The sequence below is a fragment of the Ursus maritimus genome, unplaced genomic scaffold, assembly GCF_017311325.1.
Source record: "Ursus maritimus isolate PB19 unplaced genomic scaffold, ASM1731132v1 scaffold_19, whole genome shotgun sequence".
Taxonomy (NCBI): Eukaryota; Metazoa; Chordata; class Mammalia; order Carnivora; family Ursidae; genus Ursus; species Ursus maritimus.
Genome location: NW_024424341.1, coordinates 39,209,303 through 39,229,307, shown reverse-complemented (window position 1 = coordinate 39,229,307; position 20,005 = coordinate 39,209,303). Strand labels below are relative to the sequence as shown.

The 20,005-nt window shown below is 47.5% G+C and overlaps 1 protein-coding gene across 4 annotated transcripts in view; it reads left to right on the top strand.

Annotated features, from left to right (window-relative positions):
- SLC7A9 (solute carrier family 7 member 9) overlaps nt 1-20,005 on the top strand; it is a 30,141-nt gene that overhangs the window by 3,985 nt on the left and 6,151 nt on the right. For 2 of the 4 annotated variants that reach the window (XM_040633697.1, XM_040633696.1), the window contains exons 3-13: nt 27-174; nt 467-709; nt 1,005-1,130; nt 1,357-1,456; nt 2,184-2,228; nt 2,664-2,787; nt 4,085-4,188; nt 9,463-9,559; nt 10,505-10,654; nt 17,611-17,785; nt 19,411-19,524. In XM_040633697.1, coding sequence (XP_040489631.1) covers nt 27-174; nt 467-709; nt 1,005-1,130; nt 1,357-1,456; nt 2,184-2,228; nt 2,664-2,787; nt 4,085-4,188; nt 9,463-9,559; nt 10,505-10,654; nt 17,611-17,785; nt 19,411-19,475 — 1,377 coding nt within the window. In that variant the 3' untranslated portion in view covers nt 19,476-19,524. Of the gene's footprint in view, nt 1-26; nt 175-466; nt 710-1,004; nt 1,131-1,356; nt 1,457-2,183; nt 2,229-2,663; nt 2,788-4,084; nt 4,189-9,462; nt 9,560-10,504; nt 10,655-17,610; nt 17,786-19,410; nt 19,739-20,005 lie in introns of those variants that run through there. The other 2 variants (XM_040633694.1, XM_040633695.1) reach the window with 1 other exon arrangement.

Here is a 20,005-nt window from a genome sequence, read left to right as displayed (position 1 = left end):
TCCCCCTCCCCTCCCCCACATCCCAGGTGGGCCTGCTCAGCGGCATCTGCATCATCGTGGGCACCATCATCGGCTCAGGGATCTTCATCTCCCCCAAGTCTGTGCTCAGCAACACGGAAGCCGTGGGGCCCTGTCTCATCATATGGGCAGCCTGCGGGGTCCTTGCAACCCTGGGTAATAAAGACGCCCTCCCCGGCGAGCTGTCCCGGTGGTAGGTGGGGATCGGCTAGGTGGGCACCCTCTGCGCCCTGGGCCTCGCCGTGGCTGGGATCCCTCTCAACACCTGTGGGCGCCTGGTGTAGATCGGCCACGCTGAAATGAGCCATGGCCAGAACTCAGGGCAGGGCGGTCAGAGGAGAGGGCCACGGTGGCCCCGTGCGCGGGGCCCGGAGGGGAGGGGCTCCCTCGGACCAGGGCAACGCCTCACCGGGGGCCTCGGGGGGACCCCTTCCTCTCTGTGTTCCAGGGGCCCTGTGCTTCGCGGAGCTCGGTACGATGATCACCAAGTCGGGGGGCGAGTACCCTTACCTGATGGAGGCCTTCGGGCCCATCCCTGCCTACCTCTTTTCCTGGACCAGCCTGTTCGTCATAAAGCCCACGTCCTTCGCCATCATCTGCCTCAGCTTCTCCGAGTATGTGTGCGCGCCCTTCTACTCAGGCTGCGAGCCCCCCAAAGTTGTCGTGAAATGCCTGGCTGCCGCTGCCATCCGTGAGTCCCCGAGTGTGACGCCCGGGTCAGGGGGCAGGAAGGACCTGCCGCGGGTGACATGGGGAGACGGGTGACGTGGGGAGAGGGGCTCTGGCTCCTCTGCGCCCAGAAAGAGGCCGGTGGGCCTGGAAGTGCCGGTGACAAGCGGGGCCAGGTCTGCTGGGGGCCCGAAGCCCTGGCAGAGCGCCCGGGGCGGTCCCTGCGGTGCACTCGATGAATGAGGCGGTGGAGAGGGCAGGTTCGAGGCGGGAGACCCAGGGGCGCACCACGTCACCCCGCCCCCCGCTCGTTCCAGTGCTCATCACCACGGTGAACTCGCTGAGCGTGCGGCTGGGGAGCTACGTCCAGAACGTGTTCACGGCGGCCAAGCTGGTGATCGTGGCCATCATCATCATCAGCGGCCTGGTCCTCCTGGCCCAAGGTGACCGCGACCGCGGGCGGAGGAGACGGGGAGGGCGGGTCCCACCACCTTGTCCTCCAGAGGCTGTGCTCCGGGGGCCTCTCAGGAAGCCCTGTCGTTTCCCTGCTTTTCAGAGTTTGTGTGGTAACCTGAGGGCCCGAGTCGGGCCCTTCTGTCGCCCAGAGATGAGCCAGGGTCCCGGTCTGGTCCTCTGATACCCACAATTCACTGTCTGGCTTAATTACAGGAAATACAAGGAATTTTGAGAATTCTTTTGAGGGCACACAACTGTCTGTGGGAGCCATCAGTCTGGCATTTTATAACGGACTCTGGGCGTACGACGGATGGTAAGGCCCTCTGAGACGCCACACACATCTGGTCGGGGTGTCCCAGGCTACTAGACTGAAACCAAGGAGAGCAAGGACCCTTCCTTCCTGGGGTTTGGGGGGGCCCTAACGTTCACCTCCACATCTCCATTTTGCTCAGCACCCCCCCTCGTTCTCCTTGGACCCCACAGACACCGAAACCCCTGCCCCTTCCCCAGCCCCGCAGAGTGGCCCGAGGGCAGGCAGTGGTGGCCCGGGCCGGAAGCGTCATCGGACACAGACAGGCTCGCGGAATGGGAGGCCGTCAGGGCTGCCCAGGCTCTCGACATGGCAAGAATATTCCACAGCCCTTCCGTTTCAGCCGTGGAAATAGGAGGCGTAGTCGATGAGGGAAGAAGCGTGACCCTCTCTGACACTGGTCTTCCCCTCATGCAGAACAGCTTTCATTCTCCTTTCAGACAGCGAACCTTCTGGTTTTTCAAAGCAGCTTGGGGACTCATTGCTTCTGATAATTCGGCAAATTCCCACGACTCCCACAGAGGACAAAGACTTCTCACTGACAGACATGCAGACCTTTGGGAGCCCCCCCCATCACGGGGCTTTCTCCACAAGCAATTACCCTGAATTCCTGCCGGAGAATTTTCTCTGTGGTGGAGAGTCTGAAATGAGGCCAGCCTTTATTGTGTGTTTCACGATCTTGGCAAAGGAGGTCCAAGTTAGGTCACTCATGTTACTTTTCTTTGCCTAGGAATCAACTCAATTACATCACGGAAGAACTTAGAAACCCTTTCAGGTAAGAGAGCTGAGTCAGGTGGGAGACGCTGGGCCAGCAAGCATGTTTCTCTCTCCCATGCAAGAGGCGGCCCCCCTTCCGGACTGTGAATGCTTCCCCAGTGGCTCATTTCCATATGCTCATTAGAGCTTGGCTGTGCTCTGGGCAGTGGAATAGTCACTGGGAGGATGGATGAACCCCAACTTTATCTCGGGTGGATTTTGCTTTATAAACAGTTCCATCTCACTGCCCTGGAGTCTGAGAGCAGGAGCGTTCTTTCTCATGTGACAATGTCACATCCCACAGCCCCTGCTGTGGCAGCTGGGACCCCAACCCACTACAAGGAGAGGTGGAGGGCCGGCCAGCCAGTGGGAAGAAAGGACAGGACAGAAACAGCAGTCCTGTGAGGCTCTCACGGGATGCTCTGGTCTGACCCTGGGTCCCTGCCCCTCCCAGAAACCTGCCCTTGGCCATCATCATCGGGATCCCGCTGGTGACAGGCTGCTACATCCTCATGAATGTTTCCTACTTCACTGTGATGACTCCCACCGAGCTCCTGCAGTCCCAGGCGGTGGCCGTGGTGAGTGCCCGGTCTGGGCAGGTGGCTGCTGGGGTCTGTGGGAAGCCCTAAATGAGCTGAGGTACCCTCTGGGGAAGAGGGAAATAATCGTCTAGACACGGGCAGAGTGAGCAGTTGAGGGCGGCAGCAAAGACCCACCTGCTGGTGGCCTTCCGGTTCGGTGTGTGGCCCGGGCACTGGCACAGAATGCAGGTGGGGCAGGGCTGGATTTCACTAGGGGTGGGGTTTTGACAGACACAGACGTGGGTGAGAAAGTGCAGGGAAGGGATCAAAGGAGGGAATTATAATAACTGGGGAAATCAAGCTGGGCGGGGGGGGGGTCTCAATGACGGGGATGGGGGTGAGGGTCAGTAGGAAAGGAGGGGGGGTGTCCACATGCTGGAGGCCTTGTGGAGCTAGGGTGGGACAGGAAATGAACTGCAAACAGGCGACAGGGACGGGGAGCAGGGAGCGATGTCTTGGTCACGATGAGGTCACCTGTCACAAGGACAGGTGGGCAAGGTGCAGGGAGAACAAGGTCGTTCTGAGTGAGGGGGGTCAAGGAAGCGAGGGGCCGGGGTGTTGGAAGGACATTGAAATGATGAAAAATTAGGACAGGGACAGGTGGAGAGAAGATTTCTGTTACTCTGTGTTAGGAGGTTGGGGAGGGACAGTAAAGTATCCCTCAAACTGAGAAGGCACTTTGAGACAAAAACGACTCCATATAGTTTATACATGGTTCTATTCAGGGTAACTTCCTGACAGGGGAATCAGGTGGAGGTTGATCCAGGCTCAGTGCAGTTATTCTTTGCAAAGTCTGGACCTTAGTCCACAGATTTCATGGAATGAGGTGGTGTGCAGAAGGGCACTCTAGTGACAGCAAAGGGCTAGCCTGCACCCCACTGACAGCCAACCTTTAATTAGATCTTGTGGCACCACCTGTGCACTGGGAAGGGGAAAGACTATGTTCTAACAGAATCCTGGGAGGCCAAAACAAGCCTCCCTGCATCCCGACCTTGGCAGGCGTTTCTAAGGTATAGATATTAATCCCCAAGGCACCCTGAACATGTAGCCCTAAGAGAGGTCATCCAGCAAACATGAGCAAGATGGAGGGCCAGGGATGGAGTCAGTACAGTCCGCTCTCCTGCACTACGGGGGAGAAAGGCTAAGTTGTTTTCCTCCCGAGGGGTTGTCTACTTTCTTCTTTCCTGGAGGGGAGTCAGTGGCCGTGCCCAGGCAGGGCCCAGCAGCTTCCTTGGGACCCACGGCTCCTGCAGGCCATGCAAGACCCTCAGGACTCCTCTGCTTCTCTCTGCAGACGTTTGGCGACCGTGTTCTCTATCCAGCCTCTTGGGTGGTTCCACTGTTCGTGGCCTTTTCCACCATCGGTGCTGCCAATGGGACCTGCTTCACGGCTGGCAGGTAGGGAACCCCTGCACTCATCCTGGGGGGGCAGGGGGCAGCAGAGCCCATCCCACACTTGAGGAAGACAAGACTCGGAGCGAAAGTCCTTAGGGCTCTGCCAGGTTAACACTGCATGGCATAACAGAAAACCCAAAGTCTAACTGGAATTTGAATAAAAACTAAAAAAAAAGAAAACCCGAAGTCCTGGAAAGGGAGCAAAAAGTGTAGCCGAGCTTGCACACTGGCACTGGGCATGGCGGCCCCACTGGCGGTAGGCTCCTACGCTCCTCGGCAGCAGGGAGCAGTGCCGCCAACTTCAGCACAGGGTGAGTTTGGTGACAGAGTGACTGGCACACTGGTGGTACTTCACATCTTGTCCTGTTTGTCACTTACGGATAGTTCTTGAACATCTCCTATGAATATATACATAATCAAGATCAGAGAGTAACATTTTAGGCTTTCAAGCCATGGAAGTTTGTCACTACCCAACTGTCTCTGTGCACGACAGCAAACAGTTACTCACACAAACAGCCCCGCCAACCCTCCAGACCCTCCTGGTCCAGAGACCATTAGTGGCTGTACTGTATTCCATTTTATGACATAGCACAATTTCACATAACCTCAGCTCATGGGCTGAGTGGGGCTTATTTTCATCAACACTGCCACAGGGAACATTCTGGAACATGTCCTTGCCCGGTTGTCCAGTGTCCTGAGTGGATATATTTCTGAGAGTGGAATTGCCAAAGATTATACACTGACACGCGACAGACACCAAACCATTCTTCTAGGGCAGCCCTGTCAAAGCACACACACTGCCGGTCCAACACCTTCCCTTCTTCAGAAGCGCCCAGCTCTTCTGGGTCCTTTGCCTTTCTAGATGAATTCTAGAATCTGCTTGTCAATTTCTACAAAAAGGCCCTCAAAGATTTTGATCAGGGCTGTGGTGAACTGTAGATCAGTCTGGAGAGGGCTGCCGGTTTAATTGTATTGATTGTTCTCATCTAAGGGCGAGGACCCTCTCCCTTTATTTAGGTCTTAATTTTTTTCAAAAGTGTTTTCCTGAGTAGTTTCAATATATGGCTCTTGCATATTTTTTGTCGGATTCATCCCAAAATATTTCATATTTTGGGGGTGCCTGGGGTGGCTCAGTTGGTTGAGCATCTGTTTTCAGCTTGGGTCATGGTCTTGGTATCTTGGGATGGAGCCCCCAGTCAGGCTCCCTGCTCAGCGGGGAGTCTCTTCTCCTCTCTCTCGGCCCCTCCCCCTGGCTCATGCTCTCCCTCACGCTCGCTCTCAAATTAAAAAAAAAATTCCTGGGGCGCCTGGGTGGCACAGCGGTTGGGCGTCTGCCTTCAGCTCAGGGCGTGATCCCGGCGTTATGGGATCGAGCCCCACATCAGGCTCCTCTGCTATGAGCCGGCTTCTTCCTCTCCCACTCCCCCTGCTTGTGTTCCCTCTCTCACTGGCTGTCTCTATCTCTGTCGAATAAATAAAATCTTAAAAAAAAAAATCCTATTTTTTGTGCTATTGTAAATGGTATTTTTTAAATTTCAGTTTCTGGTAAGTTTGTTGCTCATACAGAAACACAATTTCAGTAGCTCTACTGAGGCTTAAATACTATAAAACTCCCTTTGCAATTATGTAATTTGGTGATTTCAGTAAATTTATAAAGCTGTACAAATGTCCTCACAGTCCAATTCTGGAACATTTCCATCATCCCAAAAAGTTCACTCCTGCCTAACTGCAGTTCATCCCTGCTCCCGCTCCAGCCCTAGACTACCACTGACCCGCTCCTGTGTCTGTAACTTTGCCTTTTCTAGACATTTCCTTTAAATGCAGTGATGCACCATGTCATCTGCATGTGGCTTTTTCACTTAGCGTGTTATTTTTGAGGTTCACGCATGTCATAGCACGTACCTCCTCATTCCTTGTAACTGCTGAACTGTATCCCATTAAATGGATATACCACATTCTGTTTATGCATTCACCAGTTCGTGGAGTTTGCTCCGCTTCTGGGCGGTTAGGGACAACGCTGCTATGAACGTTCACGCACGCGGGTCTGTGTGGACACGTCTTCATTTCTTTAGGTAGCTTCCTAGTAGAATCACTGGCTCGTACAGTAAATTTGTGATTAACTTTTACAGAAACTGCTTGTTTTCTAAGTGGTGGTTCCACTTTAATTTCCGTAAGTCGTGCATGAGCGGTCCAGTTTCTCCACCTGGGAACACTTGGCATTGTCTTTTTGAGGAGTCTTTCTAATGGGTATTAGTCATGTCACTGTGGTTGTAACTGCAGTTCCCTAATGACTACTGATACTGAGCATCTTTTCATGTGCTAATTAGCCGTTCATATATCTTCTGATGAAATATCTACGCAAAGTTTTGTTCACTTTTAGATTGAACTGTTTGTCATCTCATTGTGTTGTAAGAATTCTTTACATATCATGGACACAAGTCCTTTATCGGGTATCTGACTTGCACATAATTTCTCCCAGTCGGTGGCTTGTCTTCTCATCTCTTCCTGGTGTTTTTGAAACATGCATGTTTTTAACTTTGACAAAGCCCAACTTTTTTTTTTTTTCACGTGTCATGCTTTTGTTGTCATATCTAAGAGCCTTCATGCAACCCAAGGTCACAAGGATTTTCTCTTACCCTAGAAGTTTTATAGACGTAGCCCTCACATGTAGGTTTATGATCCATTCTGAATTAGTTCTGTCTGGTTCTGCACCTGTGCAGCTTGGGGCCTGGCCAGAATTATGACTTATGTTGGGTAGAATTTTTGTGGGGTCACACCAAAGATTTTTACTTCCTGGTATCTGAGTTTTCTAGGTCACATATAGAGAAACCTTCCTCCTTTCAAGAATACCCACCCATGTTTTCTTCCAGCATTTTACTTTAGCTCTTTGATCAGTCCGGAATATATTTTGATATGAGGCGTAAATCTCACTTTTCTCCCTCAAACCTCTACCTGTTGTCCTGATATTATTTATCCGTAGTCCATCCTTTCTCCTCCTGGTTTGAATGCCATCATTATCACGCCCAGTATGCTGGGTTCGCTCTGCTTCACAAAGGGCCCTGTCCTGTGCTATCACTGTGAGTAGGAAGGCTTCCCAAACCCCCTCAGGTAACATCTGGAAGAACCAGTGCTCCTATGTCCATGGCTCCACTCCTCCTTGCCTGCTCAGCCCTCCAGCCACACCTGCAGTGACTGTGTCCAGTCGCAAAAGTCCTGCTTGCTTTCTGAGCCCGTGGAATTTACGGAGAGGTTTGTGAGCTCTTAGGGTTTAAAGCGTGAGGTCACAGCACCACCTGAAGTCCGCCTCTCTCCATCTGGCGACTGCTTTCCTCCCAGTTTCAACTGGCTTGTTCTGGGAACTAAGTTGTCGCTGTGTTTGTCTTTTTCAAATTTCAAATATGTAGTTTTATTTACTTTTTAAAAAGATCTTATTCATTTGAGAGAGAGGGAGAGAGCACAAGCAGGGGGGAGAGGCAAAGGGAGAAGGAGAAGCAGACTCCCCACTGAGCTGGGAGCCCAACATGGGGCTCCATCCCATGACCTGGAGACCATGACCTGAGCTGAAGGCAGACACTTAACCGACTGAGCCACCCAGTCGGCCCTCAAATATGTAGTTTTAAATAGACGGATCTAGTATGTTTTTTTTTAAAGATTCTATTTACTTATTTAGAGACAGAGCGTGAGTGGGGGGAGGGGCAGAGAGAATCCCAAGCACACTCCACACTGAGCATGGAGCCCAATGTGGGCTTGATCTCATGACCCTGAGATCATGACCTGAGGCAAAATCAAGAGTCAGACACTTAACTGAGCCCTCCAGGCACCCCTCTCAGATCTAGTATCTTTTTTTTTTATCATGATAATTAGAGCATTAAATTTAAAAAATTGTTTATTTTTTAAAATTTAAATTCAATTAACATAATGTATTTTATTGGTTTCAGAGGTCAGGTTCAGTGATCCATCAGTCTTGTATAATACCCAGTGCTTATTACATCACGTGCCCTCCTTAATATCCATCACCCAGTTACCCCACCCCTGACCCCCTCCTCTCCAGCAACCCTTAAGTTTGTTTCCTATAATTGTCTTTTAATGGTTTGTCTTCCTGGTTTTGTCTTATTTTTTCCTCTCTTCCCTTTGTTTTGTTTCTTAAATTCCACATGAGTGAGATCATAATTGTCTCTGATTGACTTATTTCACTTAGCATAACACCCTCAAGTTCCATCCACTATTGCAAATGGCAGGATTTCATTTTTTGATGGCTGAGTAGTAATCCATTGTATGTATATCACATCTTCTTTATCCAGTCATCTGTCAATGGACATCTGGGCTCTCTCCATAGTTTGGCTCTGTGGACTTGCTGCTATAAACATTGGGGTGCAGGTGCCCCTTTGGATCACTGCGTTTGTATATTTGGGGTAAATCCCTAGTAGTGCAATTGCTGGGTCATAGGGTAGCTCTATTTGCAACTTTGAGGAGCCTCCATATGGTTTTCTAGAGTGGCTGCTCCAGCTCGCATTCTCACCAGCAGCATGAGAAGGTTCCCCCTTCTCCACATCCTCACCAACATCTGTTGTTTCCTCACTTGTTAATTTCAGGCATTCTGACTGGTGTGAGGTGGTATCAGATCTAGTTTCTAATGTATTTTTTTCACTCTGAACCTAGATTAACAGCTGTTGATTACATTCTTAAATTATGGTAATTTATTTTTTAAAAATTGGCTTTTTCCTTTTCTCTCTTCAACATTTTAAACATAGTCTTTCAGATGACTGAATCACCAGGAGTTCTTGGGAGTGGGGGGACTAAGCCGTTTGTTTGCATCTACTGACACATTCTTGATTCATCTTTTGGGGTTGTTTTTTTAATATGGAAATTCTGTACAGCGTGGATTTAGGAAGTGCCAGGTGCCTCTGTGTTTGCCTCTGTCAGGGGCTCCAAGCATGGGGGGTCCACTGGCCCCAGACCAGGTTTTCCCTTATGTGAGAGCATAACTTTGAGGACACTGAGTAGGTAGGTGTCTCCTCCTGAAAGGTCCTCCCCAAACCCCAAGCCAGCCCCCTGCTCTCCCCTGCGTAGGTGACCCACAGCACCGGGATGTGTTGCTCTCAGGGGCATTTAACCACCTCTCACTTCCCCAAAATTCGCTCACCTCCCCGAGACCGCCTCCCACTGAAGATGCCAAGTTCCCATTGAGTCCCTCTCCCCGCGGCTTTGTAGCGAAGCCCCCTGATGGTACAACAGCTGGCAGGCCCACCCACAGGGGCTCCATTATTGCTTTTTCAGACTTGTGTACGTGGCAGGCCGGGAAGGCCATATGCTCAAAGTGCTCTCCTACATCAGCGTCAGGCGTCTGACTCCAGCCCCTGCCATCATCTTTTATGTAAGTATGAATTCTGCCAGCAGACACCCCCTTAAATGCAGAGGGGCCCTGAGGGAACCAGGTATTGCTAAGCCCAGTGGTTTTCCCATGGCCCAGGCTCCCTCGCTCCTCGACATGAAATAGGTAGGTTAAAAAGCCCATGACAATTCAAACATTGCCCAATGTCTGCTCTTTGTTCTCAATCTGTCCGTGAAAGACACTGACTCTTCCAACTTTCTACCCTCTGCACTCCTTACATGTACATCTGTATGTCGGGGTCCCCAGTAACGAACTATACAAAACCCCACCAGCTTACAGGGAAGGAGAATAAGGCATTTATGAGGTGGCTACTGTTAAGTGCTTCTCCTTATGGCCCCCTTGTCTAGATGTCATGGCGTCCTTGCACAGTAGAGGCCCTCTGACGTCCTCTAATTGGAGTTTCTCAGTGGGGGATAGTCCTTGGTTGTGTGCAACTGTCCCTGGCCCTTATGGGCCGTCCAAGCCCAGCCTCGGGGCCAGACTCCTTCCACCCCGAAGGAGAAGCACTACTCTCCATCAGCCTACTCCCTTAGGAGTAGGCCATGCAGCTAAGGCAGGTCCAGGCCAGGCTAAGACAGCTGAGTGTCGCAGTGCAGGCAGGGCCCTTTCCCCTGACGAAGACTCTCTGGCAGGAACACTTATCATCAGAAAGCTGGTGTGACATACACGCATTATTTTGTTTTTTCCCCTGCTTAAAATTGCACCTTCAAAGAGTCACAAATTTTCCAAGTCCTTTCCATCAGGCTTCAGGGAGAACACTCACCACAGCCAAAGCCTGGTTTAACCCCAACTCCAATGGGATGCATAGGTTTCTTTCATGCTGACATGTTCATTCACAGGAAACACTACTTCTTCAGTCTCCTGTGAGGTGACAGGGATCCATCTTTATGTACCAATGACCTAAGAATCCACGCTTCCTTCCACTAGGGTATCATAGCGACTATTTATATCATCCCTGGTGACATCAACTCACTGGTCAATTACTTCAGTTTTGCCGCATGGCTGTTTTATGGCCTGACCATTCTGGGATTGGTTGTGATGAGGTTTACAAAGAAAGACCTGGAAAGGCCTATCAAGGTAGGTTTTGTGCCCCACCTGTCACACGTGGCTTTGATTTCTTGATGGATTAAAAGTAAGTACTTTAAAATCTAGGGGCATGCTTTCTATTTCCAACCTGACTCTACTCTTCCCTTGAACATCACAGTTTAGTGGGGTTTGCTCCTGAATTCTGGCTCCAGACCCATTCCTGTGCGGGCAGCCACTAATAATCTGCATCTGCAAACCGGGGTTCCCTGCCACCTCTCTGCACAGCTGGAGTGGGTCTATATGCCAATGCAAAAAAGAATTTGTCTCGCTTACGTTAAAGGCTTTTGCTTTATTTTGTTAACAACTGTACTATTGAATTACAACAAATGCAGGTATAAGAACAAGGTAGGAAAGCTGAGTGCTTAAAGAAATAGGACAAGAACAAAATAATGTCTTTAGCTTTAGGATTTTGTTTCAGAAATGTGCCTAGTGGTCTTTCTGGCCCTGTAGCTTGACTGTCACCAAGTCTCTGGAGTGAGCTGAGCCATGGAGTTTGGCAGTCCCACCTTAGCTCATCTCGCAGGCAAGATCATGACGTGGAATAGATTTTTCATCGACACAAAATCCCTCAAACAAAAAGTATTTGAGAGAAAAATAAGGAAGATAGGGAAAGGAAGGTCTAACACATGTAAAATTGGGGTTCCCGGGGTGGGGGGGGAAATAAAAGCAACAGAAGTTTTTTTTAAAAGATTTACTTATCTGAGGGTGGGGAGAGAGAGAATTTTGAAGCCAACTCCCCACTGAGCAAGGAGCCCAACATGGGGCTCAATCCATGACCGCAAGATCGTGACATAAGCTGAAATCAAGAGTTGGCCACTTAACTGACTGAGCCACCCAGGCGCCCCAAAGCAAGAGAATTCTTGAGAACTGTAATTCAAGAAACATTTCCTGGGGCAGGTGGGAGAGTGGGAGGGGACCAGAACCAACAAACCAGATACGAAATTACTGGAGAACCTGAGCTAGGAGGGGCAACAGGGAAATATAGTGATTAAATTATGGAGCTTTGGGGATCCACTCCTCCTTTCATGCCCTCCCCTGACCCCAATTCACTTATAAAGGAAAGAAATTAATATAGGTGTCCGGATTCTCATCAGCAACACTTCCTACCCTGAGACAGTGGAGCACATATTTGTGGTATTCAAAGAGAGAAAATACAAGCCAAACTGGCCTCAAAGAAGAAAGTTACCAAGGGACGCCTGGGTGGCTCAGTCAGTTGAGCAGCCAACTCTTGGTTTCAGCTCAGGTCATGGTCTCAGGGTTGTGAGATGGAGCCCCACATCAGCTCTGTGCGCAGTGGGGGGTCTGTTGTGGATTCTCTCTCTCCCCCCTTAATAAATAAATAAATCTTAAAAAAAAGAAAGTTATCAATATGGAACACCTCAAGGCATGGATGGTTCCATGAGACCTTCAGGAGGAATCACCTAGAGAACAAGCTTCGGAAACCACAAAGTCAGTCGGCACAAGATGAATACACTTCACTACAGAACGGGCCTAAATGATGGGAGATAAAGGGGCTACAACAAGGATGCAAGTATCAAGCACTGACAGTGTCATGTGACAAAAATGGAAGCAAAAGCATATGAAAGTGTGCCAGTAAAGGAAAGTATGCCGAGGAAACTGCCCTAGGCTACCATCTAAAATTAGACAGGAGGAGGAAAGAAGAACCCCCGGCTAATTCTACTACCGTTTATCATAGTATGTGAAAAAGAAGAGAGTAAGGTGTGATATTTACTATTTATAATAGCAACTCTCAGAACAAAAACAGCATTTATAGATCCCAAAAGATATATCCAAAATAAACCCACACACACGCTCACAAGAGACCATATCATAAAAGACCCGCTATATTAAGACTCCAGTAGGGAAGCAAATCAGAGTATCTTCCTGGTTAACATTTTCTTGGTAGAATGGATATTAGGGTTTTTTGTTTTTATTAGTTTTTAACACCCCAAACTTTGTAGACTCTATAAATCTCTTATACTATTTCTAGCTACTAGTTATATGGGAAAATTATTAAACCAATACTTATTTTATAATTTATCAACTTATAATTATTTAATTATTGGTTTAATTATTTTTTAAATGAAGTTTGAGTCTTTTATTTTTTTTTTTTAAAAGATTTTATTTGTTTGAGAGAGAGCACAAGTGGGGGGCAGGTGCAGAGGGAGAAGCAGACTCCCTGCTGAGCAAGGAGCCCAATGCCGGGCTTGATCCCAGGACCCTGAGATCATAACTGAGCCGAAGGCAGACGCCTAACCAACTGAGCTACCCAGGTACCCCTTAATATAATTATTTGATAATTATTAATATTTAAATCCCAAAATGTAAAATGGTATTTTCAAGACGTGAGAGAAAAGTTTCAAATTGCACTCCAAATTCAAGACAAGTCAGAATCGTCTATTGGCGCCCCAAGTGAGAGTCACGTGTCACTCATGCTGGGAGACTGTGTCACTGTGTCAAAGGTAACCACTTGTTAACAACTGTGATAACTGCTTGGTCAGCAGGAAATCACTTTTTAAGCAGTTTATTTCCTGGTATAATGCACATTGGGTATTTATATGCATTTACTGTGTTATAGTTATATCTGAGGACATTGGGTAGGAACTTGGGGTTTCCTGTGATACATCATCTTTTTTTTTCCTATATAAAATAAGAGAAATGGGGGGCGCCTGGGTGGCTCAGTCAGTTAAGCATCTGCCTTCGGCCCAGGTCATGATCCCAGGGTCCTGGGATCAAGCCCCACATCGGGCTCCTCGCTCAGCAGGGAGCCTGCTTCTCCCTCTGCTTGTACTGTCAAATAAATAAGTAAAATAGAATAAAATAAGAGAAATAGACCTCAGGTGAGAGTTTTCCTGCAGAATGTCCCTGTTTAAGGGCATAAACTAATAATAAGCAGAAGCCTGCATATGGGAATAGAAACAGTGTGGAGCCCAAACTTATCAGTTACATGAATAAACTGGCTTATTTAGTTTAAATGAGCTGAAACCAACCATTAAAGGGAGAAGATCTTCAGACAGGTTTACAAAGCTGTAAGAAAATTAAAAGGATAAGCAAAGACTTACCAGGCAAATGAAAATACACAGAAGGCAGGGGTTGTGATCTTAGCAGATGACAGTTCTCCTGCCCAAAGCACAGGCACTTCAGTGTCGTCAGCGATGCTCACGGCTAAAATTCACAAGAAAGAGATGGCAGGCATGAAAACCTGCTCACCAAGTCACACGGTAGCCACTGTGATGAAGCAGAAACGTCAGCAAGTACAAGAAGCCACAGACACACACCCTCACAGTGCGCTTTAACGTGGCCCCCTTCAGTCCAAGACAGACCCAGAAATCTCCCCGGTATAGGTGACAAGCCCTCACAGAACAAAGCAGATCTTAGAGACCGTTCCACACTCTGAATCCCCAAGAGAGCAAATGCACCTTCTCAAGTGCGTACAGCGCATGTCTGAAAACTGACAAATGCCCCAAAGAAAACCTTGGTAAAAAATCAGTAATAAAGACAAACCACATTCTCTGTCTATAATGCAAAACAGGCAATTCATGTTAAACTTTTCAGTCCAATAGGAAATGAAAGTACATAAATTCCTAAAAATAATAAGACATTATCTATGATCAGTGCTTTGAGGGAGTTTCATTGCATTAAATACAACATTAAAACTGAAAACAAATAAGCAACTCAAAAAGCAAGAGAAAGAACAAAGAAAACCAAAAGAGTGTATAAGGAATTAAACAAAAAAGGGAATTTAAGATTCTTAATTGGATCATCTGGTTTTTGGAACTTCCCTGAGAATTCTGATTCTGTTGGGCTTACTTTTAGTAACTTTACATTTTCCCAGAAAATTGTTCATTTCATCACATTTATTTATATGGGGTTGTACAAATTAGTTTTATGATTTTTTTAAATTCCTATATTCTGGAGATTATTTCCCCATTTTTGTTTCTTCTTTGTGTTTGTGCTTTGTCCCATTTTTTTTAAAAGGTCAGCTACAGGGGTGCCTGGCTGGCTCAGTTAGTAGAGCATGTGACTCCTGACCTCAGGGTTGTGAGTTCAAGCCCCACGTCGGGTGTAGAGGTTACTTAAAATCTTAAAAAAAAATTAAAGTGAAAAGTTAGGTACAGGTTGTTTTATTGATTTTTCAGATTATTTCTATCAACAGGGCTCCTGGATGGCTCAGTTGGTTAACTGTCTGACTCTCGATCTCAGCTCAGGTCTTGATCTCAGGGTTGTGAGTTCAAGCCCTGTATTGGGCTCCATGCTGGGCATGGAGCCTACTTGAAAAAAAAAAAAAAGGCAAAGAAATACACTAAAATCAATAGCCTTTATTTATACAAATGACATCCAATTAAAAGGTGTCAAAGAGAGCACCTCATTCCCCAAAACAAATAATAAACAAGGGCCTCGCCAGAACCTTAACAAGAGGTGAGGCCTCTAAGTTGTAGCAGAATTCTTTTGAAAGACAGAAAAGGCACTTGAACAAGTGAAAATTCACACCTGTTCTTAGGAAAAACCAGTGTCCTAAAGATGCCACTATTTTTTGTTGTTTTTTTAAAGGGGGGGCGGTGGGGAAGGGCAGAGGGAGAATCTTAAGCAGACTCCACACGCAGCAAGGAGCCCAGCCTGGGGCTCGATCTCACAGCCCTGAGATCATGACCTGAGCCTAAATCAAGAGTCAGATGCTTAACCAACTGAGCCACCCAGGAGCCCCAAGATGTCACCATTTTTTAATGTAAACATTTAAGATCACGATGCATCTGAATTTTCTCTAGAGTTGCAGGAGTTGATTACAAAGTTCACAGTGATGTAAGAATAGCGAACAAAACAGAAAAGAGGATATTAAAATATGAAGGTTCTAAAATGTAAATATTATGGTGATGCATGAAGAAAATATATAAATTGCTTTGTAATCCAGAAATGGGGGAAATCTTTCCTATGACTCAAAATCTGTAAGTACTCAGGAAAAAATGGACAAACATAACCCCAATGAAATAAAAATTTAGGCGTTGAAAAAAAGAGAAGTTAAAACACACACATATATATAACAGATGGGGAAAATACTTGCAATAATATCACAAAAAGGGGGCTAATATCCTTCATTTAAAGTGTGCCTAAAATGGAGATGGGAATTAACAACATCTGAAATGGACAGAACATATAAACAAACAAAAACAACAAACATATGAAAAGACAGTTCAGAGAGATACTGCAATGACACTTACAAATGAAGCGGACGAACCCCACCGAGCCACCCCCGCCCCGTAACAGGAGAACGCGGGCCCCAGTTCTGAGGAGGTGCCACCGCTTGCCCGTCAGACCGGCAGAGATCCCACGCTCTGGCCCCACTGCGCTCTGCTGAGGCCACGGGGAAGCAGCTGCTCGCACATGGCAGCTGGAATACAAATGGAGTAGCCGCTATGGGGGGGGAGGGGGACTTGGCAACATCTGGCAAAATTCCATTTGCACTTATCTTTTGGCCCAGCCACCCCATTGTGAGGTAATCTACCCCCAGGGTAATACTGGCAAAAGTATGAAATATATCCAAGGTTGTTTACTGCAGCATTTGCTGTACTAGCAAAAGGCTCAGCACGACCCAGAAGGTAATCAATGGGAGACTTGGTCAAATAAATGATACATCTACAGAGTGGAGTGGGACGCGGCAGGAAACGACGGAGGAGTCATGGTCTGTGTGTTACTACGGCACTCTCTCTGGAATATATTCATAGGAAAAAGCCAAGTGCAAAACTATCAATTATGTATTTGCGAGCTTTTTTTCTGGGGGTAGCAGAAGACGAACAGGTGCGTGTATGGTTGTGCTTCTATGCACTTCTATTTATTCTCAAAAACAAATAATTGAGAAAAGCAAAATCAATAAAAAGTTTTAAATGATAATATGTTAAAAATTAAGATAAAAGGGAAAAAACAAATCCCTCAAAACTGAAAACAAATGGAGATAAGAAACCTTACTCTGTGACAAGTAAAGGACAACACCACATAGGGAAAAACTGAAGGGCAGTATTTTGAATGAATCTCCCTTATGGGTTATAGTCTGAGGTTAAAAAGAACTATAAGAAATCTTACACTTCATACCATACTTATAGTAGTGGTAGGACTGGTACAGTTATTTCTGGCTACTTATTATGGGCATATTACAGGATAAAGCAAGTGAGTAACTATGCTAAAGCCATTAAGAAACAAGATTTTCAGAAGTGTAAGAAAAAAAAGTCTAAAGGGAAAAATGCAATGAATTGGAAATATCAGTATGAACTTATAAGATTTTTCCCTTCTTAAAAAAAAAATATTTTCTCTCTGTCCCTGTAAAAGAACAATGAGTACTCAGACCCCCCAGATTATGGTTTCTAAGTCCCATTTCCAGCGGCAAGGAAAGAGCTCCCTGGAGAAGAGGGAGGAGTCACGATGTGGCGGCACTGGCTTCCCCCCCGGCCCCTGAACCCACTGACTGACCTTGGTGATTCGGAAATGGGACAATGGGACGTGAAGGGCCTCGTGATGTGTTACAAGGGAAGCACACGGCTCCAACTACGACTGTGTGCGGGACATCTGAGGGACAGAGGAGCAAGTTCTCAGGCAAAGTAGAATTAAGACCTTGTGTTAGGATGAATCGTCCAATTCCTACATTAAATCAATGACAAAGTAACAGAGAGAGCAGGGAATGAACACGTTAAAAACAAAGTCCTCCTCAGAGGCGTACACTGAATGGTGTCACAGGTAAAATGACACGATGTCTGACATTTTCTTTCTATTCCAGGGAAAAGAAAAAAAGGTAGACTAGATGACAAAAGATTGGCAAAATTACTTTAAAACGATTGAAATTGGAGGATGGGCCCATGGAGTCATGGATATACATTCTGTAACAGCGTTTGTTTGGGATGAAAATTTTCGGGAAGACAATGCACATGGCCAGGTCATGACACCATGTTGTTTGTCTGCAGGTGCCCATTTTCATCCCCATCCTGGTGACCCTCATATCCGTGTTTCTGGTTGTGGCCCCGATCGTCAGCCAACCTGCATTGGAGTACCTCTACTGTGTATTATTTATACTGAGTGGCCTTATATTTTACTTCCTTTTTGTCCACCATAAGTTTGGATGGGCTCAGAAAATCTCAAGTAAGTACCAACAGAGGGACTGTTCTCTTAGGGAAGCACAGACAGGCACCGCATCCCGCAACCTCACCTATCACAGGAGCTCGTGCAGCTAGCGAATCTCACCTTCTCCTCCGTGGGACACCTCTGGGGTCCACCTGTGGCCTCTGCCTTTGTTCTACTCAATTACTGTAAACAAGTAGGAAGGGAAATCACCATCTGCTTTTTTTTATTGTAAGATACACATAATATGAAATTGACCACCCTAATGATCTTTAAGAGTATGGTTCAGTACCAATGAGCATATTCACATGGTTGTGCGTCCAACCTCCAGAGCACCACCTTCCCTTGCTGAGAGGCCCAGCAGCATCCCAGAGACACCCAACACATGACAGCGTTGGGACGAGGGCCTGACCCTTCCCATGCCAAAGCCCTGGCTCTTGCTCACCGCTTTCAATCAAGGGAACTCTGAGTACAGCACAGAGACATTCACGGTGCCGTAGTCCACACCATAGATTCGACCCCAGGGAAGTGCCAGCACCCCGTGGCCATCAGGGGCCAAGGCCATCAGTGATCCATCACCTGAAGACCCTTTTCTTGGTCTCCCTCTCCCTGTACTGTTTCTACAAGGCAGGAATCAGGCTGTGCAGTTTCACTCCGGATCTATACCACAGCCGCCTAATGTTGATGGGTCAATGTGATCCAACATCTGCCCCTTCTCCTTCAGCTTGTCTGAACAGAGAGCAGGAAGTACAGCCGTCCCCTCCGCACTCCTCTGGGGCTTCGACCTCTGTCTATATATGCAATTCAGGGAGACATGCAGGGTACAAAAGAGCAACACCCAACCGGACGCCGGTGAGGGTGACCCTGAGACTTAGAGCCAGCGGGAACTGGGAACGCCCTTCTCCAACCTGGGCCGTTCAGATCCTGGCGTGGCCTGCATTCCTCCCCTGTGAAACCCGACAGCGGTGTTATAATAAGCAAGAGAGAGTCTGTTTCATGTTGATTAGTCAAGTGAAACCACACCCGAAATAGGGCTTTATATTTCCACAGGGATTTTCCCTTTCCTGAACAAGCTCTCCCCACCGCCCGGCCTCTTTACTCCGATCGAAGCCCTACGCTGAGAGAGGGCTGCAGGCACACTACTGCAGAAAGGAAAGTACATTCAGTGCTAGAACAGCCATCCCCCCCCACACCCCGCCTCTGACCTTGACCTTAGATCTGATCATACTGATAATCTAGCCAGGATGACACAACCTAAGGGTATAAAATGGGTCTTAGCCAAGCTGCTCCCTACAAGAACTGGTTGGAAGTGAAAAGAACAATCTAGCTTTTAAGCAAGATGCGGGCCCAGGGCTTTCAAACTCAATATTCAACTCTCCGTCAGTGGTGGTTACGCACAGACACAGAAGTGAGCTGTGCGACCTTACCCAGAGGACACTGTTTGGTGGCAGGAAAACCGTTAGCAGGCTCCTAGAGCTTCCCTAGGAAATAACTTACCTCCAGGGAAGCCACCGTAGCTCCCAGCATGGCTCCGACTACCTTCAGCCCACGTCCCCTGAGCCGCGGGGCAGGAACCGAGAAACGAGGTGAAGCCAGCTTTTCATTACAGCTCTCTGACCGCACTTCCTGACTGGCTTTTACTCCAGGGCCCATCACCATGCACCTCCAGATGCTCATGGAAGTGGTGCCGCCGGAGGAGACTCCAGAGTGACGAGCTCAGCCTCCCGGAGCCAAGTCCGAGCCACGACGAATTTATTTTTGTAAGCAATATTTGTTATTTCTTCCTGATGTTTTCCTTAAGAAAAAAAAATGTATTCAGATGTTCATAATACTGCTATTTGTAGACCTCCTCAATTCGCTGGGTGGGGGCTCTGAAGTGACGGATGTTTGCTAAATTAGCAGGCGGAGACGTGGCGGCCAGGCTCAGCAGACTGCCCCCTACGCCGGGACTCCTTAACAGGGCAGGCCTGCCACACCTATGTAAATAAAGGGTATTCTTTAAACTCATCAATAAGGTATACATATATATTTTATATAAAATAGGTAAAACTTTTGCTTTACTTGAAATAGATTTTTAACATACTAAAGTACAAATATTTTAATGCCCCCCAGAAGTACCGAGCCCCTGTATTTTACCTGGGATGTACGAGGCGGGTCTATCCCGGGCTGAGTGCCAAGGTCCCCAGTGCAAAGCTGACCATCCAGAACCATTGGAGCCTGATGCCCACGACAGGAACCACA